Source organism: Pogoniulus pusillus, chromosome 14 (genome assembly GCF_015220805.1).
Source record: "Pogoniulus pusillus isolate bPogPus1 chromosome 14, bPogPus1.pri, whole genome shotgun sequence".
Taxonomy (NCBI): Eukaryota; Metazoa; Chordata; class Aves; order Piciformes; family Lybiidae; genus Pogoniulus; species Pogoniulus pusillus.
In genome coordinates, this window is record NC_087277.1 from 26487454 (window position 1) to 26505153 (window position 17700).

At 43.1% G+C, this 17700-nt stretch overlaps 1 protein-coding gene across 3 annotated transcripts in view; it reads left to right on the top strand.

Moving 5' to 3' along the window:
* The window catches only part of SLC26A7 (solute carrier family 26 member 7), an 85597-nt gene that overhangs the window by 38013 nt on the left and 29884 nt on the right, over positions 1–17700 (top strand). For all 3 annotated transcript variants that reach the window (XM_064154674.1, XM_064154672.1, XM_064154673.1), the window contains exons 7-10: positions 9348–9500; positions 11276–11358; positions 13451–13598; positions 15518–15631. In XM_064154674.1, the coding sequence (XP_064010744.1) occupies positions 9348–9500; positions 11276–11358; positions 13451–13598; positions 15518–15631 (498 nt within the window). The remainder of the gene's footprint in view (positions 1–9347; positions 9501–11275; positions 11359–13450; positions 13599–15517; positions 15632–17700) is intronic.

Consider the following 17700-nt stretch of genomic DNA (forward strand, 5'->3'; position numbering starts at 1 on the left):
GAATCAATGTGGCCAGCATGTTAAGAGAGAAGATTCTTGCCCTTTACTCTGCTCTTGTGAAGCCCAACCTCAAATACCATGTCCAGTTCTGGTGTTCCCAGCACATGAATGACAAAGAGCTGTTGGAGTGAGTCCAAAGAAGGGCCACAAAGATGATTCAAGGGCTGGAGCACCTCTGCTATGATGATAGACTGAGAGAGCAGGGGGTTGTTCAGCCTGGAGAAGAGAAGACTCCAGAGGGACCTTAGAGCTGCCTTCCAATACCAGAAGAGATCCTACAGAAAGGCTGGAGAGGGACTTTTTTGTAAGGGTGTCTAGCAGGGGGGAATGGTTTTAAGCTGAAGGAGAGTAGGTTGAGGCTGGATCTTAGAATTTCTTCAGTGGGAGGGTGGTGAGACTCTGGAATAGGTTGCCTAGGGTGATGGTGACTGCCTTCTCTCTGGGTCTATGTCCTGGAAAGCTAATAGGCCTAAAGCATGTCCTGGTTTGCTCCACCCTTCTGCTGATGGGAGCAGCAAGGGTGGGAGGAAAACAAAGGCTTGGGCCATTATGTCCCCTCCCAAAGTGCTAAACAGGTGCCCACAGGTGTTTAGATACTTGTCTTGCCCAAATAAGGGTGAGCAAGCCCTGGTTTCACCTGCAGTTTTGCAAATGCCCTTCTGATTGGTGAATCTGTGGCCAGAGGAACCATTACACTCGAGCAAATAATATCAATTAGGCTAAATTGCAAGCAGTTGTGCTGCCTCTGTGCTCTGCTCTGCCTCACTGCTCTCTGCTTGGACAACATGCTCTGCTCTGCTCTGCCTCATGCTTCAGACCAGCCTAGCCCTGAAGTTTTGGGCTTGAATTACCTGCAAACTTAAGTGCCTCAAGTTTTATCAGGAGAAGGCATTAAGTGCCTCATGACATGGTGAAAAGTGCCACCGACATGGTGCTCTCTGCCTATCTGCAAGACATCCTGCCTGCACCTTTGCAAACCTTTGTGCCAGGAGGAACTGGGATCAGGTCAGAGATGGTCTGCCTCTTTCCCAGCACCCTGCAAGAACCTGGGAAGATCCAGAAGCCTCTTAACAGCTATCAAGATGCTGAACAGCTCCAACACTGCTGCAGAGGAGCCAGGGACTATCCCTGAATTCTACTCCACCACTGTGAGTAGAGCAGACTTTGCCTAGGGCTCCAGGCTGCCTAGTTGTAAGTGGGGCAGAGCCATTTTGTGGTTAAACCTTTTCCACTTTTCTGATTCTCTTAAATGAATGAATTGCCTATGAGCATCCTTGTGAAGACTTTCCTGAGTGAATTAGGAGCCAAATTTAACTAGTTTGTATATAGTTTGTGGGTGGGGCTTTTGGAAATAACTACAGGTTTTATAATTCCTGCCTCCTTAATTAGCACAATCCAGGCTGTTGATGACCAGGCTGAATGAGGCCTTAAGCAGGTAAGTCTAGTTGAGAGGCATCCCTGCTTGTGGTTGTGGAGGTTGCAGTTGATGATCTGTAAGGTCCTTTCCAACCTAAGCTATTCTATGAAAAGGAAAATGACTCTATGATAGGAGATGCACAAGTCATAGAATCAGCCAGGTTGGAAGAGACCTCCAAGATCAGCCAGTCCAAGATATCCCCCAGCCCTAGCCAGTCAACCAGACCATGGCACTAAATGCCTCATCCAGGCTTTTTTTGAACACCTCCAGGGATGGCAACTCCACCACCTCCCTGGGCAGCCCATTCCAGTGCCAATCACTCTCTCTGCCAACAACTTCCTCCTAACATCCAACCTAGACCTCCCCTGGCACAGCTTGAGACTATGTCCCCTTGTTCTGTTGCTGGTTGCCTGGGAGAAAAGACCAACCCCACCTGGCTACAACCTCCCTTCAGGTAGTTGTAGACAGCAATGAGGTCACCCCTGAGCCTCCTCTTCTGCAGGCTGCACACCCCCAGCTCCCTCAGCCTCTCCTCATAGGGTTTGTGTTCCAGGCCCCTCACCAGCTTTGTTGCCCTTCTCTGGACACCTTCCAGCACCTCAACATCTCTCTTGAATTGAGGTGCCCTTAACTGGACACAGCACTCAAGGTGTGGCCTGACCAGTGCTGAGTACAGGGGAAGAATAATGCAAAAGTTACCCTGGATATGTTTGCTTATTGCTTTGCCATAAACACAGCAAGTGTAGAGCTTTAAGGTGATTTCTATGAAATGCATGCAGCCTTTCAGACCCTATCATGGTTACTGCCTTTGGAGAGCAGCTATTGTTGGCTGAAACCTTAAAGGTTAAAGCTGCATAATCCTATTGCACAGAAGATATAAGAGCATACTCTTTATGGTAACCCTGATCTAGGGTAAGGTGTCCCTGCTTGTGGCAGGGGGGTTGGAATTAGATGATCCTTGTGGTCCCTTCCAACCCTGACTGATTCTGTGAGTCTAACCTATTTTAACAAACCCTGACTTTGCCTTGTCAGCATAATGGCAGAAGCATTAATAGTATTACAATAGAATCTGTCAGAATGATATTTTGCTTGTAACAGAGCTTTATTTACTTGCTGAGATGATACTTACATACAGCTGCTAGCAATCAATGGATTGATCACCAGATGAAGTGAAGCCTTACCTAATTAGGCACTCAGAATGCTTTATTTTAAAGCACTGAGAGAATTTTTTCTTACACTGCTCTCCAGTTTATTGTTTCCTATTAATTGTTAAGTTTTTGGTAATGTGAACTCAGTGGTAAGAAGATGTTGCTTTTAAAATGTTAGTTTGTAGTATTTTATTGGGTTGCTAATATTTTATAAGGAGAATGCTTTGGCAAGGTTTTTATAGGGGAACTTTATTAATGAGAATTAGGGACATGTAATAAGTACAAGTAATTTATTGTGTAGGGACATCACTAAGAGTGTTACAATCATTTTTATGAGTAGTCAGTTGGCCTCCAAAACTATTAATATATGATGAATCATTTGTAACATATTTAGAATCCTACAATGGTTTGGGTTGGAAGGGAGCTTAATGATCATCTAGTTCCAACTCACTGCTGTGGGCAGGGACACCTTCCACTAGACCAGGCTGCTCAAGATCTTGAATATCTTGATGGAGGGAGCATCTGTGACCTGCCTGGGTAACCTGTTTGAGTGTCTCACTGGAAAGAATTTCTTAAGGTCTTGAATACCTCGATGGAGGGGGCATCTGTGACCTGTTTGTGTGTCTCACCACCCTCACTGGAAAGAATTTCTTCAGTATTTTTTAGTTATGTAAAAACATTTTCATAAATGCTTCTTAATATGAAGCTTTGTTTTTATGGTGTGTCCATGGAGACTCCTTACATATAGGAATATCATGTAGAGGTGGCTGGTGTTAAATAGCACAGCCAAGACATAACCACAATATACAGCATGACCAATAATAATGAACAGCAGTGGCACAAAGAAGTGTTTCCACATTGGTGTGCTGATGATATCATAAATGAGGTAATTCAGATGCTTTGAAAGAAATATATTCCCTTAACCCTTGTAATTTTTTTTAGTGTATATGGAACAAGTTCTTTGCTCTTCACTTCTGAAAGAAAACCCCTTTAAATGTTTTGCAAAGGAAAGTGGTCATGATTCTTCTACAGGTTCTGAATTGCTCTGCAGAATAGTGTGCAAATAAATGAACAAACCACACCAGATGGATGATAATAATAGTAAAAGATCATCTAAAGGGACAGTTTTACCATACAAGTATTTTAGAAGGTTTCTTGTATCAGTTCAGACTTAAGGATTTCTTGAGAAGGTTCAGTGTCTTGGTCAGAAGAATCAGATTTAGATTTAGCCTGGAGATTAGGAAGAAATTCTTTACAGTGAGGTTGGTGAGACAGTTAAACAGATTGCCCAGCAGGGTTGTGGATGCTCCCTCCCTGGAGGTATTCAAGGACAGGTGTAGTAGAAGTTGTCCCTGCCCTTGGCAGGGGTGTTTGAGCCAGATGATCTTTAAGGTCCTTTCCAACCCATTCTGTGGATCTATGACTTAATTTTTCTGTGGCGGTAGTTTTATATCAAAATCATACTCGCAGGCTCACAGGGTGTTAGGGGTTGGAAGGGACCCAAGGAGATCATCAAGTCCAACCCCCTGCCAGAGCAGGACAATCCTATCTAACACAGATCACAGAGGAACACATCCAGACAGACCTTGAAAGCCTACAGAGAAGGAGACTCCACAGCCTCTCTGGGGAGCCTGTACCAGTGCTCTGTGACCCTTACAGTAAAGAAGTTCCCCCTTGTGTTGAGGCAGAACCTCTTTTGCTGCAACTTACACCCATTGCTCCTTGTCCTATCCCAGGGAGCAGTGAGCAGAGCCTGACCCCCCCCAGCCCTGGCCAGCTTTCAGATACTTATAAACATTTATCAAATGCCCTCTCAGTCTTCTCTTTTCCAGACTAAAAAGTCCCAGGTCCCTCAGCCTCTCCATGCCCTCCAAACCCTTAATCCTCCTCATAGCCCTCCTGATCAGATACATGTTGGTGTGCAGATGTAACTGGACATGGAAAGGCACATTTGGTCTGTATTTCCAGACATATTCTTTACATACTTGCAACCCAAAGACTGGTAATTTTGCTTATATATATGTTTTATTTCTCCACTCCAAAACACCTCCCACTCACAAAGCTGATTGCTTTGCTTCAGACAGCCTTTTGGGTTGGAAAGGCAAAAACCAGAATGTTTAATAAAGTGTGATAGGAGAGTTAAAAGTAAAGCAAGCCAGAGAAATGGATTCTCTATAGCAAGTGAGATCATGTCAAAATGAACTTTGCATATGGAGAACAAATCTACTGCACTGATGTGGAGCCTGTGAGATTTTTGTGTTTATACACAGTTAATGTAATGTATTACATTGCTTTTTCCCTATATATGAGTTGTACTTCTGCAACAAGAGGCTGTATATTGCAGCATCATTTGATGTTTTGCAAATGGAAAAGGCAGAGTGAAGAAGAAAAAGCCAAGGAAGATTACATGTGAGATCTAATTTTTACAAGGTACAGGAAAAGCAGTGAGTTTTACTTAGCATCTGAAATAAGTGAAACATGTCTGTATTTGCCCTTTATCCACCTCTTGTTATATTTATCCTTCCTTCCATAAAATTCCTAGAAATGCAGCACTGCAAAACCTAACAAACTTTGCAAAATGAGGTCTCTTGTGGTTGTGTTGCAAGTTCCTTGCAAAATCCCTGTGGTTGTGCTACAGTTAGCTGAAAAAACCTTCATGTTCCCACTACCAAGCTTTTTTATTTCTTCTTTTCTTCTTCCCAGTTTGTTCCTTATACAGTTTGCAGTAGTTGCCTATACTTCCCTCCTCCCCCTCCAGTGAGATGTATTTGTCAAACAAAGATCAGAATGAAGGTATAAGCTGGAACAGGTTGTTTAGCCTGGAGAAAAGGAGGCTCAGGGGTGACCTCATTGCTGCCTACAACTACCTGAAGGGAGGTTGTAGCCAGGTGGGGGTTGGTCTCTTCTCCCAGGCAACCAGCAACAGAACAAAGAGACACAGTTTCAAATCATGCTGGGGGAGGTCTAGGCTGGATGTTAGGAGGAAGTTGTTGCCAGAGAGAGTGATTGGCATTGGAATGGTCTGCCCAGGGAGGTGGGGGAGGCTTTGTCCCTGGAGGTGTTCAAGAGGAGACTGGTTGAGGCACTTAGTGCCATGGTCTAATTGACTGGCTAGGGCTGGGTGCTAGGTTGGACTGGCTGATCTTGGAGGTCTCTTCCAGCCTGGTTGATTCTGTGAAATTCTAAAAGCCTATGCATATTTCTGTGTAGTCCTTCATTAAGATTATCTTAATTAACCTTCTATCTCACTTTGTCTAGGAAAATTGGATTAAATGTCATTAAAAAATCAAATTAAATTCCATAAACAGAGACAGCTAATGCTGACACTTCAATAGACACTCCTCATTTCGAAACAAGCCCACATCTCTTTGACTTGACAGTTAGGAATCAATCTCTTTCTTTCCTTACCACTTCACCTTACATCGTGCTCAGCCTATGGTGAGTCTGTGGGCACAGTTTGAACTGTAGTTTTGCAGGTTTGCTCCTTTTGTCTAAATCACAGTTTCTGCTTGGGCCAAGCCAACTCTTGTGATCCCTTGAAAAATGCCTCTTGGAAAATGATGGGTACAGAGACTGGTCCCAAGCCACTCAAGATGCAGCCCACACATTGTCTGATGACAATGAGGCAGTATGTGGTTAAAAGCTGAGGTTTGATTACCATTCCTCAAGTTTATGACCTACAGATCAGATTATTTAAGAAGCTGATTTAAAATGTTTCCCTGGGTTTTGAGAAATGTTAGTGCTGGGTTATGCAGTGCACCCTTAATCAAAAGTCCAAAAGTTGCATTTACTCTTTATGAGGAAAATGATATTTGGTGTCTCACTTTTTTTTCCCTTCCTACAACCATTTTAGAAGGGTTTTCTTGTTGTTTGTTTGGCTTTTTTTCCCCTTTAAAGCCTACAAAAATAGACATTCCAAAAGAGGAGAAATCAGGAAGTTATTTTAAATTATTGCATCTTCAAAATGAACAGATTCTTTGGGATGTGCTGGAGTGTGTCCAGAGAAGGGCCACGAGGATGCTTAGAGGGCTGCAGTAGCTCTCCTATGAGGACAGGCTGAAAGAGTTGGGGCTGTTGAGTCTGGAGAAGAGGAGGCTCCCAGGTGACCTTCTTGTGGCTTTTCAGTATCTGAAAGGGGACTACAAAAAAAGCTGTGGAGGGACTTTCTGGATTTTAAGGGAGTGCCAGAACTAGAGGGAATGGAGCGAAGCTGGAGGTGGAGAGGTTCAGAGTGGATGTGAGGAGGAAGTTGTTGAGCATGGTGAGAGGCTGGAATGGGTTGCCCAGGGAGGTGGTTGAGGCCCCATCCTTGGGGGTGTTTAAAGCCAGGCTAGATGAGGCTGTGGCCAGGTTCTCTAGAGTAGGGTGTCCCTGCCCATGGCAGGGGGGCTAGAACTGGCTGCTCCTTGTGGTCCCTTCCAACCCTGACTGATTCTGTTATTTTCAAGGAGTGACAGCATCAAATAGGTGAAATAATATTTTCTCATCATATTGACCACCTTTTTGCTAGAACAGGGTTCAGCCCTAAGATAATTTTTCTAGTACTTTTTACTGTCCAATATAAATATATGCACTTAAGCTCCAAACTGTCAAACCTTGTTAATATTGTACATGTATTTCACAATAGGTCCTCTGAGGCAGAAAATTTATTAATCTTTATTTTGATAGAATTGCAAGTGTCACTTTTCATTTATTTTAGTGATCTTAGATGTTGCTAGAGAAAACCCTTCAAACAATAGTATATTATTATCTCAAGCCTCAGTTGCTTGGCTTCATTTTATTATACTTAATGTGGCTTTAAAAAGGAGTTACTTGGTAATCAGGCTAAATCTATATCCCCTTTTTCTTAGCTTCTCTCTTTAGTTTACATTTCAGGCTACATGATGGTTTACTGACTATAGATGGCAGAATTCAAGGGACTGAGCCTAGCTTGTTTGGTTTTTCTTATCTTTGTAGCTTTAGTAACCATGTGTAGTATATCTATTTCCATGCCTCTCTGTTCCTCCAGGCAACAGACTGCTGCTTTTCTTCATGAAGCCTGAAAATAACTTTTGATAAGTGTCTGGTTATTTGTTTGTTGGGACAGAAGTTCCCTTAACTTTGGCCTTTCTAAGCATTTCAGTAAACTTGTCAATGTTTTCATTAATTTCTGTTAAACTGTTGTCATACTGGTGCCATGATTTAGTTCATTAGATGGTGATGGGTGATAGGTTGCACTTGATGATCTCAAGGACTTGATGATCTCAAAGGGCTTTCCCAAATTGATTAAGTCTTTGGTTTCCACCTTGTTTTCTGGATGCTCAAATTCAGAGTAGAACTGAGCTCACGACTCACTGTGTCATCATATATGGTAGATAGTAGCTGAAAATGAGCCAGCAGTGTGCCCAGGTGGCCAAGAGAGCCAGTGGCATCCTGGCCTGTATCAGGAACAGTGTGGCCAGCAGGACAAGGGAGGTTTTTCTGCTCCTGTACTCAGCACTGATCAGTCCACACCTTGAGTGCTGTGTCCAGTTCTGGGCTTCTCAATTCAAGAGGCTTCTGGGGATTGGATGCAGCCAATCTCTGCCCTTGTCTGCTGGCTTCTTCTGGATGATCTGTGTATATGTCCAGGGATTCTAGACAGGGCCTTCAGGTGCAGAGGCAGATGTGGTGCAGTCTCAGCACGGTGTCAGGCTGGCCACACAGACCAATCGTGTGCAGGCATCCAGGGTCTGCTGCTGGTAACTGGCAGCAGTGGAGTTTAGCAGGCAGCAATAAGGCAGTGTGCAATAGCAGCAGGGCTGGGCACAGCAGAGAGAGCAGGCAAAGAGCAAGGGAGCAAAGCTGGAAAGCCAAAGCAGGTTGTTCACCTGCATATCTCCTTTTATCAATGTGGGCCAAGATTAATTGCTCTCTGGACGCAGAATAGCCAATCAGGATGGCAGTTAGCCAAACCAGACCATATTAGGCTAAGCCACAGGCTCACTTTTCCCTAATTTGGGAAAAGCACAGGCCTTGCACTAGGCAGGCACAAGCCAAGTGTCTATAAGAGAGATGTTGAGGTGCTGGAGCATGTCCAGAGAAGGGCGACGAGGCTGGTGAAAGGCCTGGAACACAAACCCTACGAGGAGAGGCTGAGGGGTTTGTTAGGAAGCAAAGTGGATTAAGCTGAGAAATGACAGAGAGGCTAGAGAGAGAACTGCAGCTCAGCCAGTTCCCCCAGAAGAAGCAGAAGTGACTCCCCTATCTGTGTTCAGATTGTTGTTCTTACACATCTCAGCAAGCCTATGAGTGAACTAGTCATCAGCACTGTTATCTAATCCTTCTCACCAAAACATTCTAGCCAGCTTCAAACTAGCACAGCAGGTCTTGTAGATGTCCAGAGAAGGAGACTCCATGAGCTATCTGGGCAGCCTGCTCCAGAAGAAACATGCAGGAACACCTCCCAGGGTGGGTTCCCACAGAGGAGGAAAAATTTATTCACTGTAGCTCTGGTACCACAATGGAGAGGTTTAAGCCCTCTTGAGTGTGGGATGAATCCTTCCTCCAGCTTCAAGCCTTCCCGGGTATAGATCTTGTCCACCCTGGAGTGCTCCTTGTTCCCTTTGAAGGCACCCAGACCTCCACCCCTCACACCTTGCCCTGGACTACCTGATATGGTGAACTGATTGCCACACTCCTGATGCTTCAGGGGCTCATCTGTGATGCGGATCTTGAAGTGAGCCTTCAAGTTCCCTCCTGTCTGAAATTGTGACCCAAAAGATACTTACTTTTTTTTAACCTGTGATTGTTATTTACTGTAGATTTATGCCTATGTGTTTGAAAACATCAGATCAGTTCAGTTGGAGGCTTTACTTCTCTCCTTGCTGAGCATTGTGGTGCTTGTTCTTGTTAAAGAACTGAATGAGAAATTCCAGAGAAACATTAAAATCATTCTTCCCATCGATCTGCTTTTGGTAAGTACAAAATCAAACATCAGTCTTGCTGCTTACAAAGCTTTTGGGGGTTGAAATAATCTACTGAAATAATCTGTCTCAAGTTGTGCTGGGGGAAGTATAGGCTGGATGTTAGGAGGAAGTTGTTGGCAGAGAGAGTCATTTGCCATTGGAATGGGCTGCCCAGGGAGGTGGTGGAGTCACCATCCCTGATGGTGTTCAAACTAAGCCTGGATGAGGCACTTAGTGCTGGGGTCTAGTTGACTGGATAGGGCTGGGTGATAGGTTGGACTGGATGAGCTTGAAGGTCTTTTCCAGCCTGGTTGATTCTCTGATTCTACTGAAGTTTACTGTGTTGTCTATAGTTACCTCCCTGACACCTGCCACCTAGAGAGGTAATTGCCGTGGCTGCCTGTTTAAATGTCAGAACAGGAAACAGATTGGCAAAACAATTGAGCAAGAAATGACATGTGTTCCAAATATGTATAACATTTAATCTCTTTGCTACTGTTTAACATAATCACAAGAACATGAAACTCAGAATGCTAGAGGATAAGCAGTCTGAAACAGAAAATGGAAATTAGCTGGCACATTGTAGCTCCAGGGTAGTTGTGGCTTAGATGTTGCTTGTTATTTATCTATGACAAAGTTCAATAGCTGTGCTATTGCTTTCAGTCCTTTTACTTACACTTTTCCTTTCATGTAGCTTAGGCTAGATTGAAATTAACTATTGCATTGTAAAGCCCTACTACAAGGACTAAACAAAAGTCAAATAATCAGTAGCAGGACAGAAAGTTTCTGCCTTTTCTCCAGACTTCTAAAGTAGAATTAAAAACACCAAGGGCAGATGTTTTGCAGAGTGCATCATCACAGTTATGCTTCTTTTGCTTTGTTATTTACAAAAGAATAACTTTTCTTGGGGAAAATGTTGGAAAGGAAGTTGTTGGCAGAGAGAGTGATTGGCATTGGAATGGGCTGCCCAGGGAGGTGGTGGAGTCACCATCCCTGGAGGTGTTGAAGCAAAGCCTGGCTGAGGCACTTAGTGCCATGGTCTAGTTGACTGGCTAGGGCTGGGTGCTAGGTTGGACTGGATGATGTTGGAGGTCTCTTCCAACCTGGTTGATTCTATGATTCTATTCTATGAGAAGGAAGTAGTATGTCTCTGGTCGTTGATCTAAGATCTGATTCTGTGATAGCTTTTAACTGATACTGGATAGAATATACCAGCAAAATGAGGATCATGGATTGGAACCTCTACCTGGGCTGTTGGTATTTGTGTGTTCATCTCAAAGATGATGGGAAATGAGTTTAAGCATTCTCTGGGCCAAAATCTCTGCTTCTTCAGTGAGGCTTCAACCTGCTGGAACACAGAAAAAAGAGGCAGCTATGTCTTCTGCTGTGTTTTGTGCTGAAGTCAACACTACCAGTCTGGACTAGATGTGCTTGGAGAACAGCAGCTGAACTGTTTCAAGCAGTTTGAGGAGTGTGGTCACTGATTGGCAAGGTTCCTGAGACACTGTAGAGACTTGTACAGGTCCCTTTCATTAATACAAAATATATACAAACTCCACCATAGTCCTTCTTCAGCTACCCTTTCTAAATTCATCATTGGGTCCAGATCTTGGTTTCTGTTAACTGTCTTCCACATGAGCAAAGATTTTGATTCTAAGACTCCTCAGTCTTACAGGATTGATCTAAGGGTGCCTGCATGAACCTGTCATGCATTTAGCTATGACATTAATAGGGAGCATGTGAGAAGCTAAAAGCATAACATATTTTCTGTGTTGAATCAATAGATAATTGCTACATCCATTGCCTGCTGCTATGCTGATATGGAATACATCTATGGACTAGAAGTTGTGGGACATATTCCTGAAGGGTAATGTGGTTTTTATTAGCTTGTGGCTTTTAAATATGTTTACTTCTGAGAGGAGTCTCTGAAGAGGTCAAAATGTTTTTCTGAAATAAGAACTGGCAAAAGTTATTATGTTAAATTCAAGCCTCCTCTAATACGCTCATAAATCAATGCCATGTTAACCAGATTTATTTCTTTAGGGGTCACCATAAAAATGCAGCTATTTTTGTTATGTTTCATAACCTTTTAATTACTTTATGGAATAAATAGTAGGTGCTAAGTACCTGGAGGTGGATGATAGATGTTTGACAAGAAGGCAGATGGACCTGATGGAGTTGGTCCAGAGGAGTGCCATGAAAATGACCAGGGGGATGGAACATCTCTCCTGCAAGGACAGGCTGAGGGAGCTGGGGTTGTTCAGCCTGGGGAAGAGAAGGGTCTAAGGAAGACTTAGTATTGCCTTTCCAGTACCTGAAGGGAGCCTACAAAGAGGCTGGAGAGAGACTCTTTACAAAGGTCTGCAGTGATGGGGTTAGGGGCAATGGTTTGAAATTAGAGAAGAGTAGATTTAGGTTGGATGTTAGGAGGAAGTTCTTTGCCATGAGTGTGGTGGAATGTTAGAACAGGTTGCCCAAGGAGGTGACTCAGGCCCCATCCTTGAAGATATTCAAAGTCAGGCTACATAGGGCTCTGGGCAACCTGATTTAATGGAGGATGTCCCTGCTTACTGCAGGGGAGTTGGGACTAGATGGCCTATCAAAGTCCTTTCCAGCCCAATGTCTTTATGATTCTTTGACAGAGCACTCTGCAATCTGCTTTTTGAGGGTTGCCTGGGGTTATTTTAGCAGAAAGGGCTTGCAGTGAGATAAGGTTTGTAGATTACTGCATCTCACTCTTCTTCACTCTCTTAGCAGTTTTAGAAACTCTGCTTTCTGAGGAAGTGTAAAGGATTTAGATATGCTTAATCTAGAAAAGAGCCATCTGACTACAGATAGTGGTTTGGTTTTCTCCATGACCTTGAAGAGAAGGAGAAAAAAAGAATCCATATAGTGAGCTGGAAAGAGAAATTAGATATTAGAGAGAACGTTCAAACTCTAGGGGTTGGTTAGGAATAGCATAGCCGTGGGGTAAGCTCCTCTTCAGAAACTGCACAAAGTACAAACCCAAGACAACATGAGTGCATGCCTGGCAGATTGCACCAACAGAAATAAAGTAAAGGAAGCTGCTGAGAAGGAAAATGCTTTTTCTGCACTTAGGGTATGCTATTACATACTACACAGCAGATTAAAACAGGGCTAAGTGTGTCCTTTCAATAGCTATTGCAAATAGTTCAGTGGTATCCATGCAGATTTAACCAGGAACTTGTTTTTTGTTTGGCATCTCATGAAAAGATTTTATACTATTGAAAAACAGAAGAAGAGTCTGGATCCTTCCTATGCATTTTAAGGCATTTATCTAAATTCAATAAATTTAGGTGAATAATGCATTTACTACATTTAAATGTAGTAATTTACTTAAAATATCTAGCTGCCTCATTAGTGGAGAGGATTAGAAGCCCTAAGAGCATAGCTTGGGTTTTAGGCAGTGTGATTTGTTCTCTAGGGAGAAAGGAGACTTTTTGTGCATCACAGAGACAATGTGGGGTGGTCCTGTTCTTCACTGAGTCATTTCACTGCAGTCCTCATTAGAAGGTCTCCATTAGGTGGAATAAATGTCCATACTCACCATAACCTGCACAAATGCTGAATTGTTTAAAAGGTGTAAATTAAACATTACAGCAAAGACAACTATTTAAGAAGAGAAATGTAGAGGCTCTTTTAGTGAGCCCTACAAAATTAGGGAATGGTTGCTGATTTTTATGTAGGTGAGTGAGCTAATTTGTGAGAGTCCTTTCATGATTTCCCAAATTGAAGTTTGCAAGTGGAATGCTGCATTTGAAGCTCTAAGATCTTCCATGAATTCTCCTCAGCAGTTCCCTTAATTAATCTATAATATTGACAAATGTCACTTTACAAGTATTACACAGATTAGCTGTGCCTGCAAAGACTGCTTCTTGTCTATTGCTGTGAATTGAGGCTGTACAAAAAGGACTGTCTTGTTGTTTTTTTTTCCATAGCTTACCATCACCAAAAGTACCACCCATGAGTGTCCTACCTGAAGTAGTCACTGAAGCTTTTGGAGTAGCACTGGTTGGTTACGTAGCATCGCTAGCACTTGCTCAGGGCTCTGCTAAGAAGTTTAAATACACTGTGGATGAGAACCAGGTAAAGGTCTTTAGTTTTTCCTCCTTGCTGTCAGTAAGAAATCCCCTCTCCATGTTGGAAATGTCTTATAGATGAATTCCCAATAGGAAAGGCTAAGTTCCACATGGCATACTGTGACCTACCAGTGATTAGAGTAAACCATGTGGCATAAATGGCATAAAATGGAATGAAGCACAGTTGGTTTTACAGCCAGTGGTCCCCTTTGAATACCCCATCTAGACAGGTCAGTGTTGCTGTGTCAGTCCATGCCCTTTTATATCACTAGAAAACATGATGCAAATGTTCTTGTCTACCAGGCTTTTAAGCATTTATGCACTGGGCTGTGGATTTCTGTTGATGCTTCAAAGCCATGTTTTCAAGGGAGCAGAGATAAAATGCTTTGAACTTAATACAGGTCAGACTACAGGGTGAAACTTTGCATTGTCTTGAGGGCTCTAAATGGAGCACAGCAACCTGTGTGTCTTTCTGTGGCTGTGGAAATCTTGTAGGTTACACATCTTAGTTGCTGAGGTGTTGGAAGCTTTGTGTGTGACTGCATCAAATAACAGAGTAAAAAGCAAAACCTCCATGATAACAGAGACTACAATGGCAGAGGAGTGGTGTAGCTGTACTACGTTCAGGGAACAGGCAGAGGGCTTCACATGGCGACACGAGGGTGTATGAAGCCTCTCTGGGGAGCTCTAAAGTGGTGCTGTCCTTGCTGAGAAGACAAACTTAGGATCAGGTGTTGGCCCTGGCTAGATACGACACCACTTGTGTCATAAGCGCTTCTAGCAGCACTGAGATCTTTTCCTATGCATTGCCCTCAGCAGATCAATAGATGAATGAGCACCTTAGAATCTGGAGAAGATGACTGGTGCTGTGTAGCCAAGTTGGGGCACTTTGCTGTTCAGCTTAGGCTGAAGGTGTCTTCTGCGCTTCTGTAAGTGTTCATTCAGACATGTCTGCATTTCAACTGTGAACACATCAAGTGCATTTGTAATGAAAGGCAGCCTGCAGGTAGCATTGCTACCATATTTCACTTTCACTTAAGCATAGTCCCAAAGAAAAACAATCAGTGGTTGTCTTTTTCCAGTAGAGTCATAAGCCAGAAACAACCTGGATGTTATCCAGATCCCACTGCTTAAGACTCTGGCTTGTTAGAAAGGTGATATGGATCAAGATGTAAATATTTTGGCTGAGGTTTCTCTTCAAAACCTAGCAATAGCATTTATTCTGTGGACAAAATGTGCCTCCTGCTTTTGATGAGTCTGGTTCATTAGCTCTATCATTGAAATTCATTCTGAGATGTGTCTCCATAGAAGAATCATAGAATCAGTCGGGGTTGGAAGAGACCACATCATGATGAGAGATCTTCTCTCATGTATTTATATTTGGCTTTTTTTCCCCTCAAAAATATGGAGGAGCACAATTACATGAAGGGAGGCTGTAGCCAGGTGGGGGTCAGTCTCTTCTGCCAGGCAACCAGCAACAGAACAAGGGCACACAGTCTCAAGGTGTGCCGGGGGAGGTCTAGGCTGGATGTCAGGAGAAAGTTGTTGGCAGAGAGAGTGATTGGCATTGGAATGGGCTGCCCAGGAATGTGTTGAAGAAAAGCCTGGATGAGGCACTTAGGGCCATGGTCTGGTTGACTGGCTAGGGCTGGGTGCTAGGTTGGAGTGGATGATCTTAGAGGTCTCTTCCAACCTGGGTGATTCTATGTATTATATGATTGTTTATTCTGTGCCCAAAAGCAAATTGATCGGCTAGGGCTGGGTGCTAGGTTGGACTGGATGATCTTAGAGGTCTCTTCCAGCCTGCTTGATTCTATGGCCATCCTTTGTCATTGCTAGTGGACTCTTGTTAGCAAAAAGTATTAAAATGACAGAACAATAAGAAAAAAAAAACCCACAAACATTTTCTCTTTAACAACTTTGCAGGAGTTTTTGGCTCATGGCCTCAGCAACGTGATTCCATCGTTTTTCTTTTGCATACCAAGTGCTGCAGCAATGGGAAGGACGACACTTTTGTACAGTACTGGTGCCAGAACACAGGTAATGGGCTACAGGGGGAGTAGGTAGGAGAATGAAGGCTGTGATAACACTCTCTGGAACTTGTGTTGCTTTATCCATTGCTTTTCCTCTCTCCTGGGCAATGCAGCTGCCCTGTCTCTTTTATCTATCTGCATGGAATTGCATCTGATCAATAACTGTCTCCCTAGACAAGTTAATGGTTCCATTTATGCTTTTTATCTGTTTTGTTCAAACTCTAATGCCTGTGGTAATAAGAAACTACAGGAAACTACACATGAACCCTCTCAGCTGTACAAGAACCTGTTAGTAGTGTAGCAAAAGTGCCCTCTAATGGGCGTGAATGGATTTAACTGTATAGACTAGGGAAGTTTAGGGGGGAAAAAGCCAGATTTAGTTTAGTGCTTCTATCTCTCAGCATACTCTGAACCCACAGAGATGGCACTCAGATTACTCAGGATTTTTTATTGGCTGTTTCCTTCTGCTGGAAATTAAATCCACAAGTTCTTACTGCAGTAGATCCTGAAAGAGAGATTTGCAATGGGTGAAGAGGAAAACTGTGACCTTGGGGTGCTGTTGATGATTGTGCTTGTGAACAAGAGAGGTAACATACTGCTCATCTGTCACTTCTGAGTGTAATGGCACTGCATAGGCCACCAGACTTGGGGCAGCCCCATAAGTACTGCTTCTCCCTCCTTTCTCTGAAACTCAAGGGTCCAACAGTGTCATTCTGCCGCTGTAAATCCTGCCCTGTAAATGTTGTGTTGCTATTGTGTTTTTATAACTGCTGCTTTTGCCTGTGTAAAGGAATTAATTGCAAGGGAAAGGGTAACAGAGGTACAACTGACAGGGCTAAGTACAGTCTGTGAGTACTGTTTTGTCCTGACCCTGTTTTGCAACTACTTTTCATGCAGATACCACAATACTGAGAAATTATACAGGATTTTATTTCAAAATACTGCCTGTTAATTACCTGTTAATTAGCCTGCACAGTACTCTGAGCTTGATTATGATTGCATAAATCACACACAATTGATCTTTAAAGGTATTTATATGCAAAGGGAGGTGGTGGAGTCGCCGTCCCTGGAGCTGTTCAAGGCAGGATTGGACGTGGCACTTGGTGCCATGGTCTGGCCTTGAGCTCTGTGGTAAAGGGTTGGACTTGATGATCTATGAGGTCTCTTCCAACCTCGGTGATACTCTGATGCTCTGAAATAGTTTAGCTGCCAATTTGCTATTGGCACCTTCATCCTGACATGCTCAGAGTCATGCCATGTGCCCTCATTCTCACAGCCAGCCTCTTCTGTTACCCGTTCACATATTGATTGTACAATTTGCAGTTGTTCTGCATCAGGGCTTTTACAAGGGAGCTTCAGGGTAGCCTGGAGACCTATAACCTGAAGGTATAGAGGTTATCTGAGCACTCTGGCTCTGCTACGTGCAGGCAAAGGCCCTTATTGAATGTGTGAAGTGGGAAAAGAAACCATCACAGTTTGATGTCAAGGTAGAAGATTCATAGTAAAATAACAAACATCTTGGTTTTGCTTTCATAGTATGGCAGAGAGAGTACAGTAATAAACATAACATTCTTTCTTGCTTTCACATATCCACTTAATCCTCTACATCTGGGGCTATCTAGGCAGAATGAAGAGATTAGAGCATCACAAATAAATGATGGTCAGATTACAGGCAAAAAGAAGGGTCACTTTACTTTGGCATACACCATGCAAGAAATGCAAAGATCTTTTCAGAGGCTCAAAATAGCCTGTTTTTTTCTAATAGCTATACCTGGGATTCAGTATCTTTTCTTCTTTAGGGACATCTTCTCCTGGGAGGGGAAAAAAAAGTGAGAGGCTGTGTCCTTCAAACAGAATCAACACTTGTTTAAAGAAAAATCTTCTGGGCAAGACAGAAAGAGGGAAAAGTTCTCTTTACCAGCAGATTTTGTGTCCCTTTTTCTGTAAACACTCTGTCTATCCTTCTTGATGGCATTCTTAAGTACACCATGGCTCTAATTTCCTAGTGTTTTAACAACTTGTCTGGTTTTGTTTTTAACAACTTGTCTCTTAAAATGAAGCCTAATTATTTTAGTA